Source organism: Lissotriton helveticus, chromosome 7 (assembly GCF_964261635.1).
Source record: "Lissotriton helveticus chromosome 7, aLisHel1.1, whole genome shotgun sequence".
NCBI lineage: Eukaryota > Metazoa > Chordata > Amphibia > Caudata > Salamandridae > Lissotriton > Lissotriton helveticus.
The window spans coordinates 278,346,193-278,366,532 of record NC_136068.1 but is presented as its reverse complement, the minus strand read 5'-3'; the positions used below and the strand labels follow the sequence as shown (position 1 = coordinate 278,366,532).

Here is a 20,340-nt window from a genome sequence, read left to right as displayed (position 1 = left end):
TTTGGCAGGCTCCGATAGTATAGTGGGTGACATGCAACCCAGCCATGAATAATTGGCATTTTCTCTCCTGGAATATCAATGGCCTTCGTACCAGTCCCCGTAGGGATAGGATTTTACAGTATCTACGCGATTGTGAGGCACGGGTCATTGTTCTCCAGGAGACACATCTGACTGAGATAGTATTTCATGTGCTAGTCACAAAAAATCCTTGGGTTGATTTCTTTCATCTCTACAACACAATCTACCCATACTAGGGGAGTTGCGATTCTGTTTAAAAAATCGCTGAAAGCTCGTGTAATATCTAAGCTAGCAGATCCCTGTGGCAGATGGGTTATTTCTAAAGTTATTATTTCAGGGGGGCAATTTACTATCGTTGGATACTACGGCCCGAATCTGGATGACCCCTCTGTCCTGGAATCTTTATTTCTTCACTTACTTTCCTTTCCAGAGACTGTCATTTTTGCTGGTGATTTTAATTTATTTCTTGATCCTTTGTTAGATAAATCACCAAGCAGTCGAGCTTTGATTCACTCGAAGTCTAGAACCCTCCTGTTGGCCAATATGAAACTATATGCTTATCTAGATATATGGAGAGTAAGGCAAATGGGAGTCTCTTTTCATAACCACAAGTACCATCATCAATCCAGGATTGACTATGTTTTAATTATCCGGTCACTGGAAAGGGTAGTGAAGAGCATTACGTATCTTCCCTTACAACTATCCGATCATTCTGCTGTTCTGATGACATTGGCTATGACTGATTCGCTTAAAGTTGTTCCTAGAAGTTGGTCCTTTGATCGTTCTTTGCTTGTGATTCCAGATGAGATTTCCTTTTTGATAAAAGAAAGTGAGGGTTTAATGAACGTCAACATCGGTTCGGCTAACTCTATAATAATCTTGGATTCATTTAAGGCCTTTCTTCGGGGTCAAATAACTAGTAGGGCCTCTCAGAGGAGTAAGGTTTATAGAATGGAAATATCCTCCAGCGAGGTCAAGATAGCTAGACTCCATGGTGAAATAGATCTGCATTCAGCTGCCTCCCCTTCTTTTTTACAAGACCTAAAGAACGAATTGGTTCGTGCAAAGGGGGAGTTAGATTCAGCATCCGAATCGGTATTTTTACCGATTCGGTAACTTCCTGATGTAGGTGGGACTCTTCTGAGTCCCAAAGGCCTTACAGATTCGGTATTTTACCACCCAATCCAATTGGGTGGTAAAATACCGAATCCAGGTGTGCATGCATTTGTGCATGCACACCTATGCCATGTGACAGACAGACATGCCCTTAGGGCATGTCTGTGTGCCACAGGGCACACATTCCTGTATTTGGGGTGCTAGAGGGTTTCAAAGTGACACCCCCTGCACCCTTGCAGGAATCGGTATTTACCGATTCGGTAATTACCAAATCGGTATTTCCCATTGATTCCTATGGGCTTCACAGCCCATAGGAATCAATAGGAAATACCGATTCGGTATTTACCGAATCGGTAAATACCGAATTTTAAAGAATCGGTATTTCTATTTTTGAAATTACCTACATCTCCTACCTTCATATTTACTGATTCATAAATACCGATTCGGTAAAATTCGGTATTTATGAATCGGTAAATACGAATTACCTACATCTAGCCCCAAGTTAGCTCAGAATTTTGGTAAAATCTCCGAATATGAGGTCAATGCCTCTAAAACGGAGATTATGACCTGGAACCATGAGCACCTACCAGTTGGGGTTCAACCCAGCTCACGAATGCGATATTTGGGGTTGGAAATTGTCCAGGACATTAATAAAATTGTCGACACTAGCTTTTCTCTTATCGCTAGGGAGTGTAGGCAACTTATGAGATCCTGGACTTCGTTGCCATTATTAGTTATAGGAAGGGTTCATTTAATAAAAATGACGATCTTGCCAAAGATTACTTTTCTGTTTAATACCATCCCTCTTTATTTTGAACCTTCAATGTTTGGCAAATTACAGAGTGATATCAACTCTTTTATTTGGGTACAAAAAGCATTGAGAATAAGCTGGAAAAAGTTGAGACACCGTAAAGAAAAGGGAGGATTAGCAGCCCCAGACCTTCAAATATATACTTGGGCATTTCAGTGTAGTCATTCTCGAATGTTGCTCAAAGTACCTACTTGCGGTGGGATTGGGGTTATGTTCAGAGCAATGCTCAGCGGGGATGGCTTTGCACAAGAAGGGTTTCTTTTTAAGTTCGGGAATCCGAATAAAAAAAAAATTAAACTGAAGGTTCTACAAGGGCTCGCTAAAACATGGGCCAAGGTCAACGCCATTACAAAGATGGGTTACTTCTCTAGTAGGGCGCCCCTATGGGATTCACCCGGGAGCCCGAGCTGGCTCATGGACAGTCTTGCATTGCCCTTGAGGGAGGCCGGCCTGACAGTTTGGGGTGATCTATTTGTTGATGAAGTTTTATTGCCATGGGAAGCTTTAAGTACTATAGTTGGCCCTAATTTTTCCAGATTTAAATACATTCAAATAGCTAGCTGGACACGTTCACAGGCCACCCCAAGGTCTAAAGATCTACTAGGGGGAGGCACCTTGATAGAATCTCAACTTGTTGATAAACCTCCAGCTAAAAAGGAGGTATCATTTTGGTATCATCAAATTCTGGAGGAGATGGATGGTGACTTCCAACTGCCCGAAAATCTTTGGGCAACATATTTTCCAGATTTGGAGGTGGGAAGCCTTTGGTCTACTTCGTTTAAATTGTTATAGGACATTGTCAAGCCAGCATGGCTTCGAAGAAATCATCTTTTTGTTCTGCATAGGGCCTACTATTCGCAACCAAAGGCTTTCTAAATTTTTGACAGACCGTCAAGTCTCCTGTGCAAAGTGTGGGGCGATAGCAGCATCTGATTTACATATGTTTTATGAATGTCCACTTTTAGCTTGTTTTTGGCACTCTATCAGTATCTCTCTCACAGCCAGTTTGGATTACCTGGTCACGTTAAAACCTGCGTTAATTATTTTTGGAGTCACGGAGGGGGTAGTGGGTCCCTCAAAAAGTTTGCTCTTTTATTCCATTCTTCTGGCCAGGAGGGAGATCTGCATGAAGTGGAAGGATTCAGCTCCTTCTTCTTTCTTCGATTGGCAGGCCTCAATATTGCAGGTATCGAAACTCGATCTATTAAGATCTGGCAACCCAAATAAAAGAGCATTCTGGCATCTTTTAAAGAAGGCATAGTTTTAAGACCAAATACGTTTTTTTTTTTATTTCGCCGTTTGGTCCAACGATTATGCTGCTTTTGGTTATCCCCGATTTCTCTGCGGGCAGAACCCTGACCCTTAAAACTTTGTCTAGGTTGTGGGTACTCCGATGTGGCAAATTATTACTCCGAAGATCTCTGTGCGGGGGTTTAAGAGAGTTTGACTTCACTAATTGCTAGGCACGTATACATCATGCCCTCCAAGATTTCTGAGGTAGTGAGTCACTCTTGATTGACTCTTACAATGTACCAGGGTAGAAAATGAGGACCAAAAAAAAAAACCAATGTCAGACAGTAATTCGGCATAATGTGCCACGGTCTCGAACAGCATAAAACATTCCTTCCTTGAAATCAGACAGGTAGGATTGAAAGTGTAAGCCTCATTAGTACCAGCAACAAGACCAAATTGAGGCCAGAGTGCTCTTTTTTTGAGAAAGAGTATTTGTTTTTCTGATTTTTAAGAACAGAATCTTCTGTCGGTCATCCCACCTAACCTGTTTTCAGCAAATCCACAGGTAATCCAGAAAAGAGTTATCCATTCATTCAGTAGGAAAGAGTTGTGCCATGAACCAGGGCAAATAAATCTGATCACTGCCTTTCCTTACATGACAGGCAACATTAGAGTTAAAGGATACAGAGATAAATCCAACTGAGGCTAGCTCTGGGATTGATACAGCTGATGAGCTAAGGAAGCACCTGGTGCATCAGGTAAATAAACCCTATGTTATTCAGAATGCTGGACTATATGGTAAAAAGTGGGTCTTAAAAAATATATTCACCCATCTGGTCTTCAAGGGCAATATCTCCTCCCTCTGAGAAAAGTACACCTTAGGGGGCAGTTTGCCTCTGCCTCAGCTACCAAATGATGAAAATAGCACTCCAGTATATACTCATCTCATCCCCAAAATTGTATCCTCTAATTTTGAGGGGTAAGGAGACCATGACCTATAAGATGACTCCTTGGCATGGTTCCTCCTATGTGAATACTTCTCCACCACCAGCAACTCATCTGCCAGCCATTTGCTTCCTTATATATGTTTTTCCAAACACAAGTAGCTGGAAAAGAAGCAAACCAAGCCCAGCATATACATAACGTCACAAGTGGAAGATACTCTCCCTGGACCCAAGCGAGGAACCACTGAAGCAGAAGCACCAACAGTGAAAGTGTAAAAATATTCTGCGGGGAACCTCTCAATGCCAGCACCAGCCCCCACAGTGAAAGTGCACATCGCAGAATTCTATTCCTTACCATGACAATGTTGATGAAAAGCAATTGTTGAGGGTCCCCTGGAAATAAAAATATTTTGGTGCACTGTAAGCCTAGGGTCTATACACAAAAACATCCAGCTAACAGCTATTGTGTGGAGCCCTGACCTCTTGTGGTCCGCATTAGAGTTCCAGAGAGGTATGAACCAATTGGGGTCAACACCTAGCAGGGACACCAAGCACCTGTGAGTTCTACTCCCAGTCTTGAGACAGTAATACACCAGGGGCCGTATTACAGAAGTGCCCCGGAAGGCAATAGGCGTTAGCGCCTGCTTTGTGCGCCCCGCAGCTCTTTGGTATTACTGAAGGGGGTTGCAAATGCTTGTGCATCCACTTTTGTAATACCGATAGCGCTGGTGCACACATCGCTCCAGCGCTATCACCAGAGGACTTTCCCTGATATGAATGAGGGCATGGCCCATACTAATGAGAGAACCCCTCTGCCTCTGCACCCTATTATAGACGCATGGGGCAGAGACAAAGGATGTGCACTGCCAGTATGCCACCTAAATCCTGGTGCACTGTCAGTGAGCCCCCTAATGGCAGACTTCTGAAAGTGGAATAGGGAGTCCTGTGGACCCCCTAGACATCCCCTTACAGGCAGGTGCAGTCACTTAGTGCAACCGCCTGCAAGGAGATCTCCAATCTCCCTTAAAAGTGCAGGCGACTTGTCACCTGCACAGTGAAATACAGAGCGGCTGTTCAAACCTGCTGTGTTTTTCTTTTGAATGCGCCACCCTAGGGGCAGTGCAAGGTTACGGCTTTCCTTTAGGCAGCGTATTCAATATAATGGGGCGCACTTTCCCTGTTTGCACCCGGCACACTTCGGGTGCGCTGTGGCACAAACAGCGAAAGTCCGCCCTATCCATAATAAGTCCCCAGGCGGTAAAATGGAAATTCTAGACTATAGCACAAAGCATGGGGAACGCGGCTTGCATACACAACATACTTCTAAGTTTTCTCATGTCTCGTGGTAGAATCACCACTACATGAGTAATGACTAGCTGAGGAGGAGTGACATCGAGGTAACAAAACATTTTCACAACCACTTTTAATTCTTTACCCATTTACGAATAATTCGTTTTTTAATGTAATAACATTAAATCCGAATCATTTAAATATGTCCGCCATGCTTATTATTATTTTGAAAATGGTTCAATGTAACACAGATTAAAACATTGCAAACAACATTATAATTTTGGCCAGAGTTCTAAATGTATCAATCCGCAGCGGCCTTGAAAGACAGTACGTTCTCAAAGTAGTTGACCATGAAAATGGAAATTATTGAATTCTTTTCATAGTTAGAAAAGGCATAGTATACAATGAAGCAACACAATGTTCCCTGGCAGTTGCCAAAAATATCATGAAAATGAAAGGGTGCCACAAATGTATTCTTTGCCGCTTTTTTTTGCCAAAGCAGAAAGTATAAGCAAAATTAGGAAAACGTGTCTTCAGTCAACTCGTTGCAAAAGTCACAGGGCAGCTTCCTGGACGCCTAGAATACACGACTTGATAAATCCGAACACCATAGCGTCCTTCATAAACACAAGAGCCTACAAAACATTGTGACTTTAGTTACACTGTTAGCCAAGTGAACCTATTCCAGTATTATTCAGTTACGGGAAACCTGAGTAGTGTCACTCATTAAAGCATTTTTATAATGTTGTGGTTTTTTTTTTTCAATTTGGTTGCACCAAATTACTGTATTGCATTGTGTATGCCTCTAATACCATTATCACGTTTTATACAGAGGTACAAAAAATTACGTTATCGTTTGGAAAAAATAAAACGTGTACCTGGGATTTAGTAATGTGTCAAAAACTCAAAAAAATAACAAAGATTCTGATAAAAAACAGTAAAACACTGATCAGTAACAAATGTCACTAAAAGCATCTAGAGATGAGTTTTCACGTTAGGAAATTGATGGGCAACCACTATTTACCTAGTAAAAGTCTAATACCTTATTTTTGGAAAATGTTTTATACAGAGATGCGCAGAGCGTAATATGATATTAATTACCATTGTTGAGTGTGAGAAAGGGCCAGGACTCACGAAAGTAAAGCCTCAAATGTGTCATCATCTCACAACCCTCCAACAGCAATAAATGGCATACTGCACTCTGTGGATCTCCCTGTAGGGTTTAAGGCGTGGCAGTTTTTATCAGAATACATTTAACCAAAATCATGATGCAAGGGTCTAACTTCGTACAGTTAGGAAAATAGGCCAAGCAAGGGACAAGTAGAAGGGGCGGCCCAAAAGAGATATTTCCGATTTTAATTCTCATAAGATATTCAATAAAAAGAAATTGGCCCAATGGTTGAATTTTACTAAAGAATATTGCTTTTGTTGAGTTAGTGTAAATCTGCTCGTAGGATTGGAAGAACTTGCATTTCAGAATGGGTTGAGTAGAAAGAGGTTACATTTTAGTGCAATCTGGAATGTTAATTCACAGATCCTGGGGACTCAGTCCCCGTGTCCTGAAAAAAAAATGGGAAAAAACATATAGAAGGGGACAGTATGGGGATACCACAATCCCATTGGCCTTGTGGTGGCAAAGAGGAAGTACTATAGTAGTACTGCAGCAAAAATTAAAAGAAAGGGTGGGCTACCACCTTTTTCTATTTGAATCCCTCGACGTTGGGCCAGAGCCTAGGGGGTGGTTGATTTATTTTTATTGAGGGATATGGCCCCCTCTCTCAGCCCCATGGGACCTGCAACTGTATTTTCTTTTAGGGAGAGGGGCATGAGGCTCCCCTCTCTGAGCCAATTAATGTCCCTGGTGACTCCAATCCCCCAGCAGGGCCTGCCACAGTATTTTTGTAGTTTAGGGAGTGGGGCATGATCTCCCAGGGCCTAATAGCAGGCATTGCCCCAAGGGCCCAATCTCCGGGGGCATTGTATTGTTCCCTGCCTGGGAGAGTGTGGGTAGAGAACTGAAAGATAACTCCTTTCCTGTCCTCTCCCAGACAGGAAACCTAGGTCTACTCCCCCCACCAGGAGCAGACACAAAAGCTGTTCCTGCCAGCGGGAACAAACCAATGCAGCTGGTTCTTGCCAGGGATGTATGACGTTACAACGCATACTTTTACAACGACTACCATTACAACGCTATTTTTACAACGCAGGATCCATTACAACGAAGTACCATTACAACGCATGTATTTACAACGCAGATACCTTTACAACGCATACCATTACAACGTAAGTATATGTAAGTATATAATATTTTTTGAAATGTAAATTAATTAAAATTAATTTAATTTAATTTAATTAATTTAATTAGTTAAATTTAATTTAATTTAATTTATTTTAATTTATTTAATTTAATTTAATGTAATTTATTTAATGTAAATAATTTAATGTAATTAATTTAATTTAATTTAATTTAATATAATATAATTAATTAATTTTAATTTAATTTAATTAATGTAATGAAATTTAAAAAATTTAATGTAATTTAATTAAATTAATTAATTAAATTTAATTTAAATTTATTTATTTTAATTAATTTAATTTAATTAATTTAATTTATTCTAAATTAATTTAATTAATGTAATTTAATTTATTTTAATTTTATTAAATTTATTTTAATTTAATTAAATTTAATGTAATTATTTAATTTAATTGTATTTAATTAATTTTTTTTATTTAATTTAATTTAATTATTTAATTTAATTTATCCTGTACCCCTATACCCAAAAACCCCAAACTGACCCTAAACCCTAAAAATACCCTTTTACCCAAAAACTGAAAACTGACCCTGAACCCTAAAAATACCTCTTTACCCAAAAACTGAAAACTGACCCTGAACCCTAAAAATACCCCTTTACCCAAAAACTGAAAACTGACCCTGAACCCTAAAAATACCCCTTTACCCAAAAAATGAAAACTGACCCTGTACCCTAAAAATTCCCCTTTACCCAAAAACTGAAAACTGACCCTGAACCCTAAAAATACCCCTTTACCCAAAAACTGAAAACTGACCCTGAACCCTAAAAATACCCCTTTACCCAAAAACTGAAAACTGACCCTGAACCCTAAAAATACCCTTTTACCCAAAAACTGAAAACTGACCCTGAACCCTAAAAATACCCCTTTACCCAAAAACTGAAAACTTACCCTGAACCCTAAAAATACCCCTTTACCCAAAAACTGAAAACTGACCCTGAACCCTAAAAATACCCTTTTACCCAAAAACTGAAAACTGACCCTGCACCCTAAAAATACCCCTTTACCCAAAAACTGAAAACTGACCCTGAACCCTAAAAATACCCCTTTACCCAAAAACTGAAAACTGACCCTGAACCCTAAAAATACCCCTTAAAAAATCCCAAAAATATAACATTTTAAATATAATTATATACTTACCAATACTTACGTTGTAATGGTATGCGTTGTAAAGGTACCTGCGTTGTAAAAACATGCGTTGTAAATACATGCGTTGTAATAGTTTTTGCGTTGTAAAACTTTCGTTGTAATGGTAGTTCGTTGTAAAAGTTGCGTTGTAAAGGTTGTTTCCCTCTCGCCAGCATCTAGGGTGGGGGCTGGCAGGCAAGCCGGCAGGGGTGCTATGGTCTTGGGCATCCCTCTGGGGCCCTCCTCGAGAGGAGCGTTGGGTAGCTCGGGTGGGACCTAAACACCCACCAAGAAAAAAAGAAAACAATAATGTCTCCCGCAGTGCAGGAGTGGGCGCTCCATGCTGCCATTGCGAAACAAATAGGCAGCAGGTGCCCTGAGTGGGAGCAGTGCACCAAAGTATTAAAAGAAAAAAAAGGAAGCCTAGCACCTTAACTCTTAAGCAGCAATGCCACTTATACAGTATTCACTGTTCCCTCCCAGAAGCATCCCATAATGTCCTGTCTGGGCCTTGTTGTTAAAACTGTGGTTATTGTGGGGCCACAAGGAGGGGTAGGAGCAACACCAAAAATTTACAAAAGTGTTGTAAGGGCTTCAAGAATCACAACAGTGCTCCACAAAAGTTTTTTTTTAAACGTAAGTTCCCTGGGTCATTGAAAGTATGACCCCAGGAGAGCTCACCAATATTTTTAAACCACTACGAGTTAGACATTGATGCTCTTCAGATTGAGAGCAGGGACTCCTTATGGTCAGTTCTTTGGCTGCAATTTGGGGTCTGAAGAGTGTTAAATAAAGAGTGAAATACATATATTTTTGTGATGATAATTATTATTAAGCATTGTCATGGGTGTACATGGTAATTCTTTGGATTATAGTAAGTGATAAAGTATTGTTCTGATTTATTGACAAAGCCGACAGGTCATGCTCTGACCCTCTGACAAAGCCAGTAGCCTTAGTTAAAGGGAGCTCCTTTTTCTATTGTTACTTAGGTAAGAAAAAGTAAGAATTTTACTGAAAAAAGCAGAGGTTAAAGTGACGTCATAGTTAGGTCTAGTCGTAAAATCTTAAATTACATTTAAAAAACTCAGACATTCACAGAAAAAAACAAATGTTAATATGAAGTTATAGTTAGGTAAACATGTCCGTAAAAACAGAACATTTTAATGTAGGTAATTATAACTAGTGCCCTTGTCTGTTTATGACTGCACATGTTATCTCACTCATAACATTTTCTATGACATCATTGATAGCAACACCTATGACATCTGAAATTGATGACAACACTGTTAAAATCTTATCTCTAAGACTATGATTCTCTCTACATGAAAATCATTACTATAACTCACCTACCTTCCCCCCTCTAAATGTGACTGTTCGTCACTGTTACTTTCTGGTATGGTACATATGTACTCCTATTCTCTTTATTGTATGTCCTGCTAACGTGTTTTACTGCCATGTGTCTAGGTCTGTGATATATAAATGTTTAGTAAATAAATACTTACATTAACCCCTTCGGTGCTGATGACGGCTCCCGGCCATCATGAGTTACGGTGGGCGTGTGCTGATGACGGCCGGGAGCCGTCATGACCACGCCCGCGATCGGAATATGCCGCACAGGCGCTGAATTCCGGCCGCGGCCAGGGGGGTAATTAATTAATGTTGCTTCTAGTCAGGATAAGGAAGTTAAACCCTTAGACAACCCATGCTCACCCCCTTGGTAGCTTGGCATGAGCAGACAGGCTTATCTCAGAGGCAGTGCATAAAGCATTTGTGCACGCATCCAGTACTACAGTGAAAACACTACAAATGGACACCACACCAGTTTAGAAGAATAAATAATCTTTATCTAAACCAAAAAAGACCAAAACAACAAAAATCCAACATACACTTATCAAGATATGACTTTTAAAAGGTAAATAATCAGTTCTGCCCATAGCAACCTATAGATGCGACCCTTTCAACACAAAATACATTAGATGTGTCCCAAAAATCCTAAGCAAAACCCGTTCCAGTGGATGTGATGCATTGGTTCTTTATGCACAGAGAAGGTGATGCGTCAGTTCCTTGCTCCAGGGGAGATGATGCGTCGGTTCCTTACTGCCATGCCGGGGGGGGGGTGATGCATCAGTTCCTTACTGTAGAGGAGGTGAATGATGCTTCGGTTTCTTACTGTGGGGAACGTAATGCGTCGATTTCTTACTGAGGTCCTGGCATTGTTGTAGACTTGGCGCCCCAGTGTGATGCATACGGATTCGGGGAGGCGTCGACTCTCGATGCAGCTGGCAGCAACAACGGCAGCAATAACGCTGTATCGAGCTCTCCACCGGTGGTCGTCCGATGCGCATTTCTTGCAACCGCACAGCAGGGCTTGTGTCAAAGACGATGCCGTGATTTCGGAGTGTGGAGAGTGATGCACGAGACTCAGCGTGTGACAGTTTCTCCTGTCGTGGGCAGGGGCTGCATCGGTTTCTACAGTGGTACATCAGTGATGCATGGAAATTCTTCCTGCACTGCGGTGTTGCATCAGAAAAAAGTGAGGATGCATCATACTTCTTAAGTTGCTTCAAGTTTTCTCAGCTCCCAGCAGCTGGAACAACCGCCAGAGGCCCAACAAGAGAACCTGCACATCTTGGTAGGTCAAAACTCCCAGCAATGGAGTTCAAGGGAGCTTGTAGTGAATTATTTGTGTCCCTGAGACTTCAGAACAGGAGGGGAGCTCTACTTCAAGCCGTTGGAGATCTTCTTCAAGCAGGATACACAGCACACAGCAAAGTCTCTGTCCTCTCCTTTGCAGAAACAGGCACTGCAGGCCCACCCCAGACAGCACACAGCAAAGGGGCAGTACTTCTCCTTCAGCTTTCCCAACTCTTCTCCTCTTGAGTCCAGAAATATTCTAAATTTCTGGGACCTGGGCTATTTATACTCTGTGCTCAGTCGAAACCAGTTCTGTCCTCTCTGGCCCAGCTTCCTCACAGGAGGTGGAGACAGCATTGCGTGAGGCAGATGAGGCCTATTCAGGTGCAAGGACATCTCCCCCTTCTGTAAATGCAGCCCAGGTCTATTCAGCCCAGCCCTGACTCATCCAGAAAAGACAGGACACACCTCAACCCCCCCAGTGGTTGTCTAAAGAGAATGTACATCCCCTGCCCATGTCACTCCAAAGCCAGACAGTCAACCCACAAACCAGCAGAGGCACACAGGATGGCTAAGCAAGAAAATACCCACTTTCTAAAAGTGGTATTTTCAAACACAAAATATAAAAACCATCTCTTCTAAAAGATGCATTTTTATATTTTGAGTTCAGGCATGCTAAACTCCATCGTCCTACTTTGCCCCAATGGGAAGTTATACTTATAAGATGTTATCAATAAACTCCCATTCTATCCTATGGGACAGGTAGGCTTTCCATAGTAAAAAACGAATTACACTGTAGTTCACTATCAGGACATGTCACACACATCAGGACATATACCTCCTTTCACATACACTGCACCCTGCCCACAGGGACATTTTGGGCCTACCTTAGGGGTAATAAAAGGGAAAGTTAGGGCCTGGCAAGTGGGTGCATTTGCCAGGTCAACATGGCAGTAAAAACTGTGTGCACACACTCCGGTGGCAGGTCTGAGAACGCTTTGAAAGGCTGCTTGTGTGAGTGGCACAATCAGTGTTGAAGGTCCACTGGCAGCATTGGATTTACAGGCCATGGACACACACAGTGCACTGTACTAGAGACATAGTAGTCATTCAAAAAAGTCAATTTTGGAAACTCCAGTCCATAATAACAATTTACACAGAGTGCATGTGCACTTTAGCACTGATTAGCAATGGACAAGTGCCCAGAGTACTAAAACCAATAAAAGCAGGGTCAAAAACAGGAGGCCCAAAAGCAGAAAGTCTGGGGAAAAGCCCGCAGGAAAAGCCAGGTCTAACAATTAGTTAATAAATAAATAGGAAGTGCAGATAGTGCTGCTCAACCAGCTTAGCCAGCTCCGATAGATAGAATTTTAACAGTAATCAATAAGTTCAAAAAAATTAGGCATTAAAGTGAGGAGAACACAACATTCATACTTTGAACTTCACAAGGGTTGTAGCTTGATTTAACCTAATGTGGAAACAGTTCTAGACTTCCTAGCACAATCAGAAAAAAAGACAAGACGTGGAAATACAAAGAGCAATAAGACTTATTGGATTGTTATGATCAAGTAAACCAAAATCCTTTATAGTGGGAGCTGCCTTGTAGAAAAGTACCTCATTAAATTTTGCATAATACACTTTTTGACAAAAATATGTGTCCTCCAATGCATGCTTTCTCCACAAGACCCACAAACGCTGAGCAGAGCTTGTCCTGGGCATTTATAGTTATGTCCACCCATTCTTGTGGGTATGTGATTAGGATAGCGTGGTCCATCATAATATGCACTTCAGGGAAGTCTAGAAGGATGAATGTTGCAGGGAACACCTTTTCTGGAGGGAGCAGCAGATAACCTCTGCCCGTTGCCACTGTAGCTCCATCTATCCACAATGGTTAGACATCTAATTTGCAGGTATTGGTTGGTATTTTGGTTTGCCCGTATTCCTGTCATGACTTACATTTTATAATATTAACACCTAGGGGATGATACTTCTGTAAACAATATTTTGGGTACAATATTTGTGTCTGAGGATTTTCTGTTTAGGATATTCTGGTACCCAACCCTCTTTCCAGGAGATTGAAGTAGGTAGTTTAGAAATTGTTCAAAAAGACGGGTTACTCTGTCACAAACATGACGGATAACCCATCTGCCGTATTACAGGTGCATCATATTCAATGGCACTTGTAATATGTCAAACAGGCTATCAGTCACGTTTGTGACAGAGTAACCCAACTGCTGAACTATAAATCAGACCCATAGTTCCTTGGGGTCTGTTATTGTCTATTCATCAATTATTTAAGCATGCTAATGATATTTGGCGATGGAGTCTTGCATGAGGTATTATTCAGAATCTATGTCAGGTCCAGGTCAATGCTTCAGATGAATTGTGTTCCATCAGTCTATTGAGCATGTTTCTGCTGAGCATGGCTCTGCCAACAGCATGGGCACATTTGTCTTAATTGGTACCTCGAGGATCAGGCTAAGTATAAATGAGGCTGTGTGTGGTTGGTTAGGCAAAATGAGCTCCAGGCTGCTCATGATCACTGCAAAGAATTAGATAATTTTGGCCTTAAAGATGATTACTAGATCATTGCATGACTGTTGGGAAGTACCTATAGTGTCTTTGAGGAATAATTTGTCCGTGATTGGACGATGTGAATCCTTTCACTTATTCCATTATGCCACTCATAAATGTAGTTGGAATAGCAGTTTCTATGCCCTTTACTTGGACCTATGGTATTTTTATGACTTCAGTTGCACAGCTGATTTTGTAATCCTATGCTAGAACCTTTCCCAACTTCTTTCTAATTCCCCATTCGATATTTTATATTTGGCAAATCAGTGTTTATGTATGTCCTGCATTTGTGATCTGTATCAACTGGCATTTTTGCAATGGTGTTACTGTATGGAATGACCGGTTGATTTTAAAATGGAGGCTTCCAAAAATACACTTTGTATCCTCAAAGTTAAAATCAGTTGTACCATACGACAGGACAAAATTCACGTGTACTGATTTGCGCTGGGGTATCAAAAGAGTTGAAGGCTATTTCGAAATATTCTCATGAGAAGATTTTGAAAGGTTCATACTGAACGACTCTTTGTGAGATCCTGATTTGAGGGAGTGTGATGAGTTTCATGGCAGTGAGAAGAAAGAAAACCATTGCGTTGTCTGATCAGGTTAACAGATATTTCCAATGTTTTGTCTTCAGCTGTTGGTAGCGATTAGGACCCTGATTTATAAAGAAATCATGCAAGTGCAGCAAATAAATTTGGTGCATTGCATTGCGTGAACAGGAGGGAGCAGAACAGCAGAGCCCCCGGCAGAGCCGGGGACCGGGATAACGCTAGATGCAGCAGATGGGTGAGACCTCAAACTGAGACCACACCACACATTCCAGTCCGTTGAGACCCACGAAGCCCCCAAAGTTTGGATGGAGCCTGGCAATACCAATACATTTTAATACTCATGAGGAGAAGCTACTCTTCCCTCTCAACATGAATAGGATAGGGACCTCCATCCTGTAATTTCCCACACAGAGGGGGATTTTTTTCGACTGCCCTGAAGAAAGTCCTGGACCTTTACGGCCCTCGTGGACTGAAACATGTCGGCACTGGCATTAGGGTCTTAGAAACATTAAAATCCAGAAAAGACCTGTTTTATTAATTTTTAATAACCGGATCTGACCCAAGAATAAAGGGAAACCAGGGGTCAGTTTCAGGTGTTTTATCTTTAAGTCCCCCGCCCTTCATCTATCTAAAGAGCTACCCAACACTGTGGTTGAGCCCACCTCGACTTTTAGGGGTCGGGGTGACCCGATAATGAAGCATGACACCACCAGGGTGTGTGAGGGTAACTAATAAGAACTAGTCTTCCTCCCTTAACAAACACGGTCATGACTAGCATGACCCTCATACCCTAGGTGGATAAGTGCGTAATCCATACCACTACAGACATTTTTTACTTTAGAGTACACACTATTTGGCAACACGCCATACTATAGTGTGATTGGAGTATCTTTTGTGAAATATATCTCTAGGGAGGACATACTCCGGTTTTTCTTCCTCTCTGAACCCCCTGACCCCTGGCGAATGTCCCAGTAGGTATTTTGTGTTAATGGGAGCAGAACAGCACCATGTCTACAAAGATGCAGTGCTTTTTTGTTCACTCATGAAACTGGCCACACTTTAAACTGCCTGGCACCAAAACAGACACCCTTGCGCCAAAGTGTAAAGGTGTCTGCATTGTGGTAAGCAACGTTGTTGTGCAGGAAGAGGTCCCTTTCTGTATAAAAACTATGCTTTAAGACATTTCCCTCTTTGTATATGTGGTGGACAATGCCACACACAATGAAAGAGGGACAATTAAGCAGAAATAAACATATTTCTCCTCGTTACACCTGCTTCTGGAGGTTGATTTTGGAGCAAATCCCTGTCCACAATTCTTTATAGATAGGGATTTGCATCAAAACCTGTTTGTGGTTGCACAGGAGTGCTAATGCACCACCCATGGAACATGCCCTTGATGCAAAGTAACCCAAGGCAGCGTATCATGCAGCAATGTAAATCGCTATACGATATATTAAAAGAATAATGCAAACCCAATGCAAAGTCTGTGTAAATATGGGCTCTGCAGGTCTAGGGTGTGACCATCATTGAGTCAGAGATTGTCAAAGAACTTCTATCTTGCACATCTGCTGCCTTTCTGTTGTCTGCTTTGTTGATCCAAATGTTCTTTGAAGATTTTCTTCAGAAAGTAGATGCTTGACGTGCAATTGCAACACTGAGTGGTTGTTAATAAGACCGATGGATAGTGGGGTGATGTTTTCTGAATAGTCCATTTTACCATTTTATTAGGAAAACATGACCAGACACATGGAAGCACAGCTATTTTTGGGTTGCGGTAGAGAATTTTTTTTTCTCAGAATAATTAGTACAATTGAGTTAGGTTGGGCTCGTTGTACGGAGCATTCAGTTTAACCCCTTGCCTGCGGGACCAATTCCCCCGCTGTGCTGGGGGAGGGGGAGCGCGCAGCGCCCCGGTGCTCATGACGAGCTGAGCTCGTCATGAGCCAAGGTGGCCGTGTGCTCATGACGAGCTGAGCTTGTCACGACCACGCCCGTTCCAAAGGAACGCCCAGCACAGCAGGGGAATTATCCCCGTGTGGGCGCGGCACAACGGTCAAGCACACGGCCACCGTGGCTCATGATGAGCGGAGCTCGTCATGAGCATGGGAGGGGTTAAATGTTGAGGCTTGATAGTTGGTGGGGTGTGCATGCAGTGCTGGGCCTTAGTGATTTAACTGGGGCTGGTGGCTTACTGGACTAATGCGTCCATTGTAGGGGCCTGTGTTTGTCCTCATGATAACAGGTTCAAATCCCAACGAGTCCACTCATCCACCTGAGTAGGATAAAGTAAGTACCATTGTGCAACAATAAACATCTGTTATTCAGCGCCTTGATACCCTTGGATCATACGTGTGCTTTACAAATGCTTATGTTATGTTATTTTGTATATGTGAGACCTTGGCTGGAGTGCAGCTTTGTCCAAACTGTGTACATTTGTTAACCTTGAAGAAAGGCAGGATCCACCAGGCAGTCCCTTATTTTCTTTAACAAACCTCTTGGTCATGCTACTAAGAGAAGGCTTCTTTTTCTTGTTGGTTTGGTCGAGGAGACGGCAGTCCAATCTTCTGCTGTAGCGACACTTGGGGGTTCCTCACCTATGTCTGTAGCACAGGTGTTCAGTGGTTTAGAAGCAGGCACACAGGAGAGGCCTCGCTCTGCTGCCTGTCTAGTAAACTCAAAATAGCAAGAATTATGAGTATTTATAATGCAAACAGAGTCACCAGCAGATAGTCAAAATCATTTGAATGGACTTGTTAGACTTGCCAATATTCATATGTTAATTGGAGGGAAGGTCGCCTGGATCAACTGCATACATGAGTGAAAGGATAATGTCCAGCAGGAAACTATTCGAAACAAGTCACCTATTTTGGAAAATAAATGCAGTTATCATTGCTATTATAATAAGAGCAAACAGAAACTTATGGGGCTCAATAATCTAGCTACGTATTCTATGTTGATTGTTTTGTATTCCGAAATACTCATCTATGTAGTTATGTGTCCACCGAGGATGATTAAGTCTGATGTTTGCCTTTATATTCGACAAGGCTTTGCTTCAGTTTCGCATTAAATGTAATTGTTTTCTCTTCTAGCTAAACGAATATGGGGAATGTGGAAAGCGTCCAAGAAAAAGCAGAGGACAAAGATAACACTGTGAATACAGACGATTATGAGGTATGCTAGAAGTGACTTTGCTAATTTATCTTCATGATGTTTAAGATTGATGCAGACACGAAGAGAACCTGATACTCTCTGAAGGAAAAGGCACATGAAGCATTAGTACATACAACTAACAGCATCTGCGATGTAGGCTTTCCCAAGGCTTGAGTGCAGCTACGTTTTTGATGGACACAATATTCGATATATATCTATAAGTCCCAAGGAAACCCAAGAAAACATTTCAGCACTCTCCATTAACCAGTGAAGATGATGCTTCCAAAATAAAATCAATATTATTTGTATACATTACAACAGATAAGGCACTGACTTGGATTTCCCACTAGTCAAGGTACAATTGGACAACGGTGTTGATTTGTGGTTTTCATGCAAATGCAACTATTTTAGCACCTCTGTGGAAAAAATACACAAATGGGCTCACCTTTGGATATAATGTCTTGAAAGTCAAGAGACCTTGTAGGTTACAAATACACCTGCAAAGTTAATTAGAATTCCTTATCTAAAACTCTGTTATGAGAATATATAAACCGCATTTATAAACGATGGCTGGTACCTTGGACATGCAGAAATTAAAAAGACTCCATGAAACGTGTTGAGAAAAATCATGCAAGTGGCTGTTGGAAAAATAATTTGAAGAGTATATAAAGACTCTCTTTAAATATTATTTACAAAAAGTATAAAATCCTATGAATTTTCTCCTCTGAAAATATGAGTTAACATTATGTAACATTATGTCAAAATAAATCAATTTCTGTCTGTAATTGTTTTTAGTAAATTAGGGCTTTGTGAGAATATTTTCAGGACTCTCAGGGCAGCTATAGGTTACTGGGCTCAGACCAGGGCTTCGAATTACTATTAGACTCAAACCAAAAAGTGCCCCCCTTAAGTGCTTGGACCTAAGTGTAGCTTTGTCAGCTGCTCAGACAGGTGACAACACAAAAGACATCAGATGGCCAATACTTTGGTTCTAACAGAAAAAAAATCTTTCATGCAACACAACCAATTATTATGGGGCACTAATGGGATCAGGGCCAAGGGTATTCTGGGGGATAATATTTTTTAGTATGTTGGGGTGGATGGGACTCATGGAGTTTTACTCTGCTGAATTCTGTGGCGTTAACTAAAAACTCTACAAGTTAACGTGGAGTTCTACGAGTAACGGAATTCCGGTCCGTCTTAGTGTTCACTTTGAGTTTTAGCGCCGGGAGCTTGTCTCGTGCTGTAAAATCAGTGTAAACGGCACCTCCTGGCGTGCCAGAGGGCACTGCTTTTTTTTGCCACTCAAGTAGATTTTGTACTCAAGCTGCAGCTTTCGCAACGTGAGTGGCTGCTTTCTCAACACTAGTGATAGCTACCAGTCACGTTGAGAAATCACACCGGGGACAGTCTAGCACATGTTTTTACTCACTTGTGCTCGCCTACAGTGTAAGTGTAGGCAGTTGTGGCAGTTGGCAGAGGTTTCGCTGAATTCGGATTGCAGAGTGGGTAAAACTCTGCGAACTTCTCAGGGAGAGTGGAGTTTACCGGCCACCTCTATTGGTAAGGCGCTTTGGAAAGGAATTTCAGTGTGACCTTGTTGGGGGAGCTTATGTGGTTCTATTTACTATTAGCCATAATGGAATAATTATTCTTTCTCCACTTCAGTGTGCATACCTCCCTTCCTTCAGGGAACCAGGTCTCAGTACCTTTTTAAGTCCTAGTTTCATAATTTGGTATGGTCCTTCCAAGGGCTACGCCTAAGGGAGTATCTGTCAGCCCAGCTGAAATCATTCCTCAAGTGTGAAATCGATATAGCTTACCAAGCACAGATGCTAGGTGTCACCCCCTGCTGATAGAGGTCATGCTTCATGTAACTGTGCCAACAACCTCAGGTTTGCCACATCATGCCCAAGCACTAGACAGTCAGTGGTGTGCTGGGGTCTTCCTCGGGTGCGATCACAAAACCTTACTTCTAAACAAGCAGGTGCCAATCCCAGGTTGCAGTTGTGACAATCCACTTATGATATTTGCCTTCTCATGGTACTTGAAGTTGCTTGTGAACCCGACAGCATCTGGGTGTAGTTGTCTTTGTAACACTTCTTAGAAATAGATGACTGGATTGATTTCACATCCTGTTGAATTACAGGGCACCCTCAGTCACAGAAGTCATGCCACCTTGGGAAGATGCATCCATGCCTCTGGACTTCAGTAACCATATCTCGAGGCAGGCTGGGATACAGTAGTGACATTACTTTGCCCTGCCTGAGCTCCTCTGCTTCTTTTGAGCAGCATCTTCCTTATGCAAGAGAAGCTCCAAAGCCCCTGCTTACCACCCAGGCAGCTCTTTCACTCAGAGAAGGATGTAAGCAGCTCATGCTGTTGGGCAAGTTGAATTATCCCTAGGTTACTGCTTTCGAACCTAGCAAGGGCAGTTGGCAGACAGTCCCCAAACCCTGGTCTCTCCCAGTCACCACTGATGGGGGACTCCAGTCTTATGTTTAGGCAGTCTTGGCACCTGGACTGGAAGTTTCAGATTCATCATTATGCTCAAGTGGCAGATACTCATATTGTATTTTAG

At 41.8% G+C, this 20,340-nt stretch overlaps 1 protein-coding gene across 6 annotated transcripts in view; it reads left to right on the top strand.

Moving 5' to 3' along the window:
* The window catches only part of BCAS1 (brain enriched myelin associated protein 1), a 531,445-nt gene that overhangs the window by 75,944 nt on the left and 435,161 nt on the right, over nucleotides 1-20,340 (top strand). For all 6 annotated transcript variants that reach the window (XM_078652060.1, XM_078652059.1, XM_078652057.1 and 3 more), the window contains exon 2: nucleotides 17,699-17,780. In XM_078652060.1, the coding sequence (XP_078508186.1) occupies nucleotides 17,709-17,780 (72 nt within the window). In that variant the 5' untranslated portion in view covers nucleotides 17,699-17,708. The remainder of the gene's footprint in view (nucleotides 1-17,698; nucleotides 17,781-20,340) is intronic.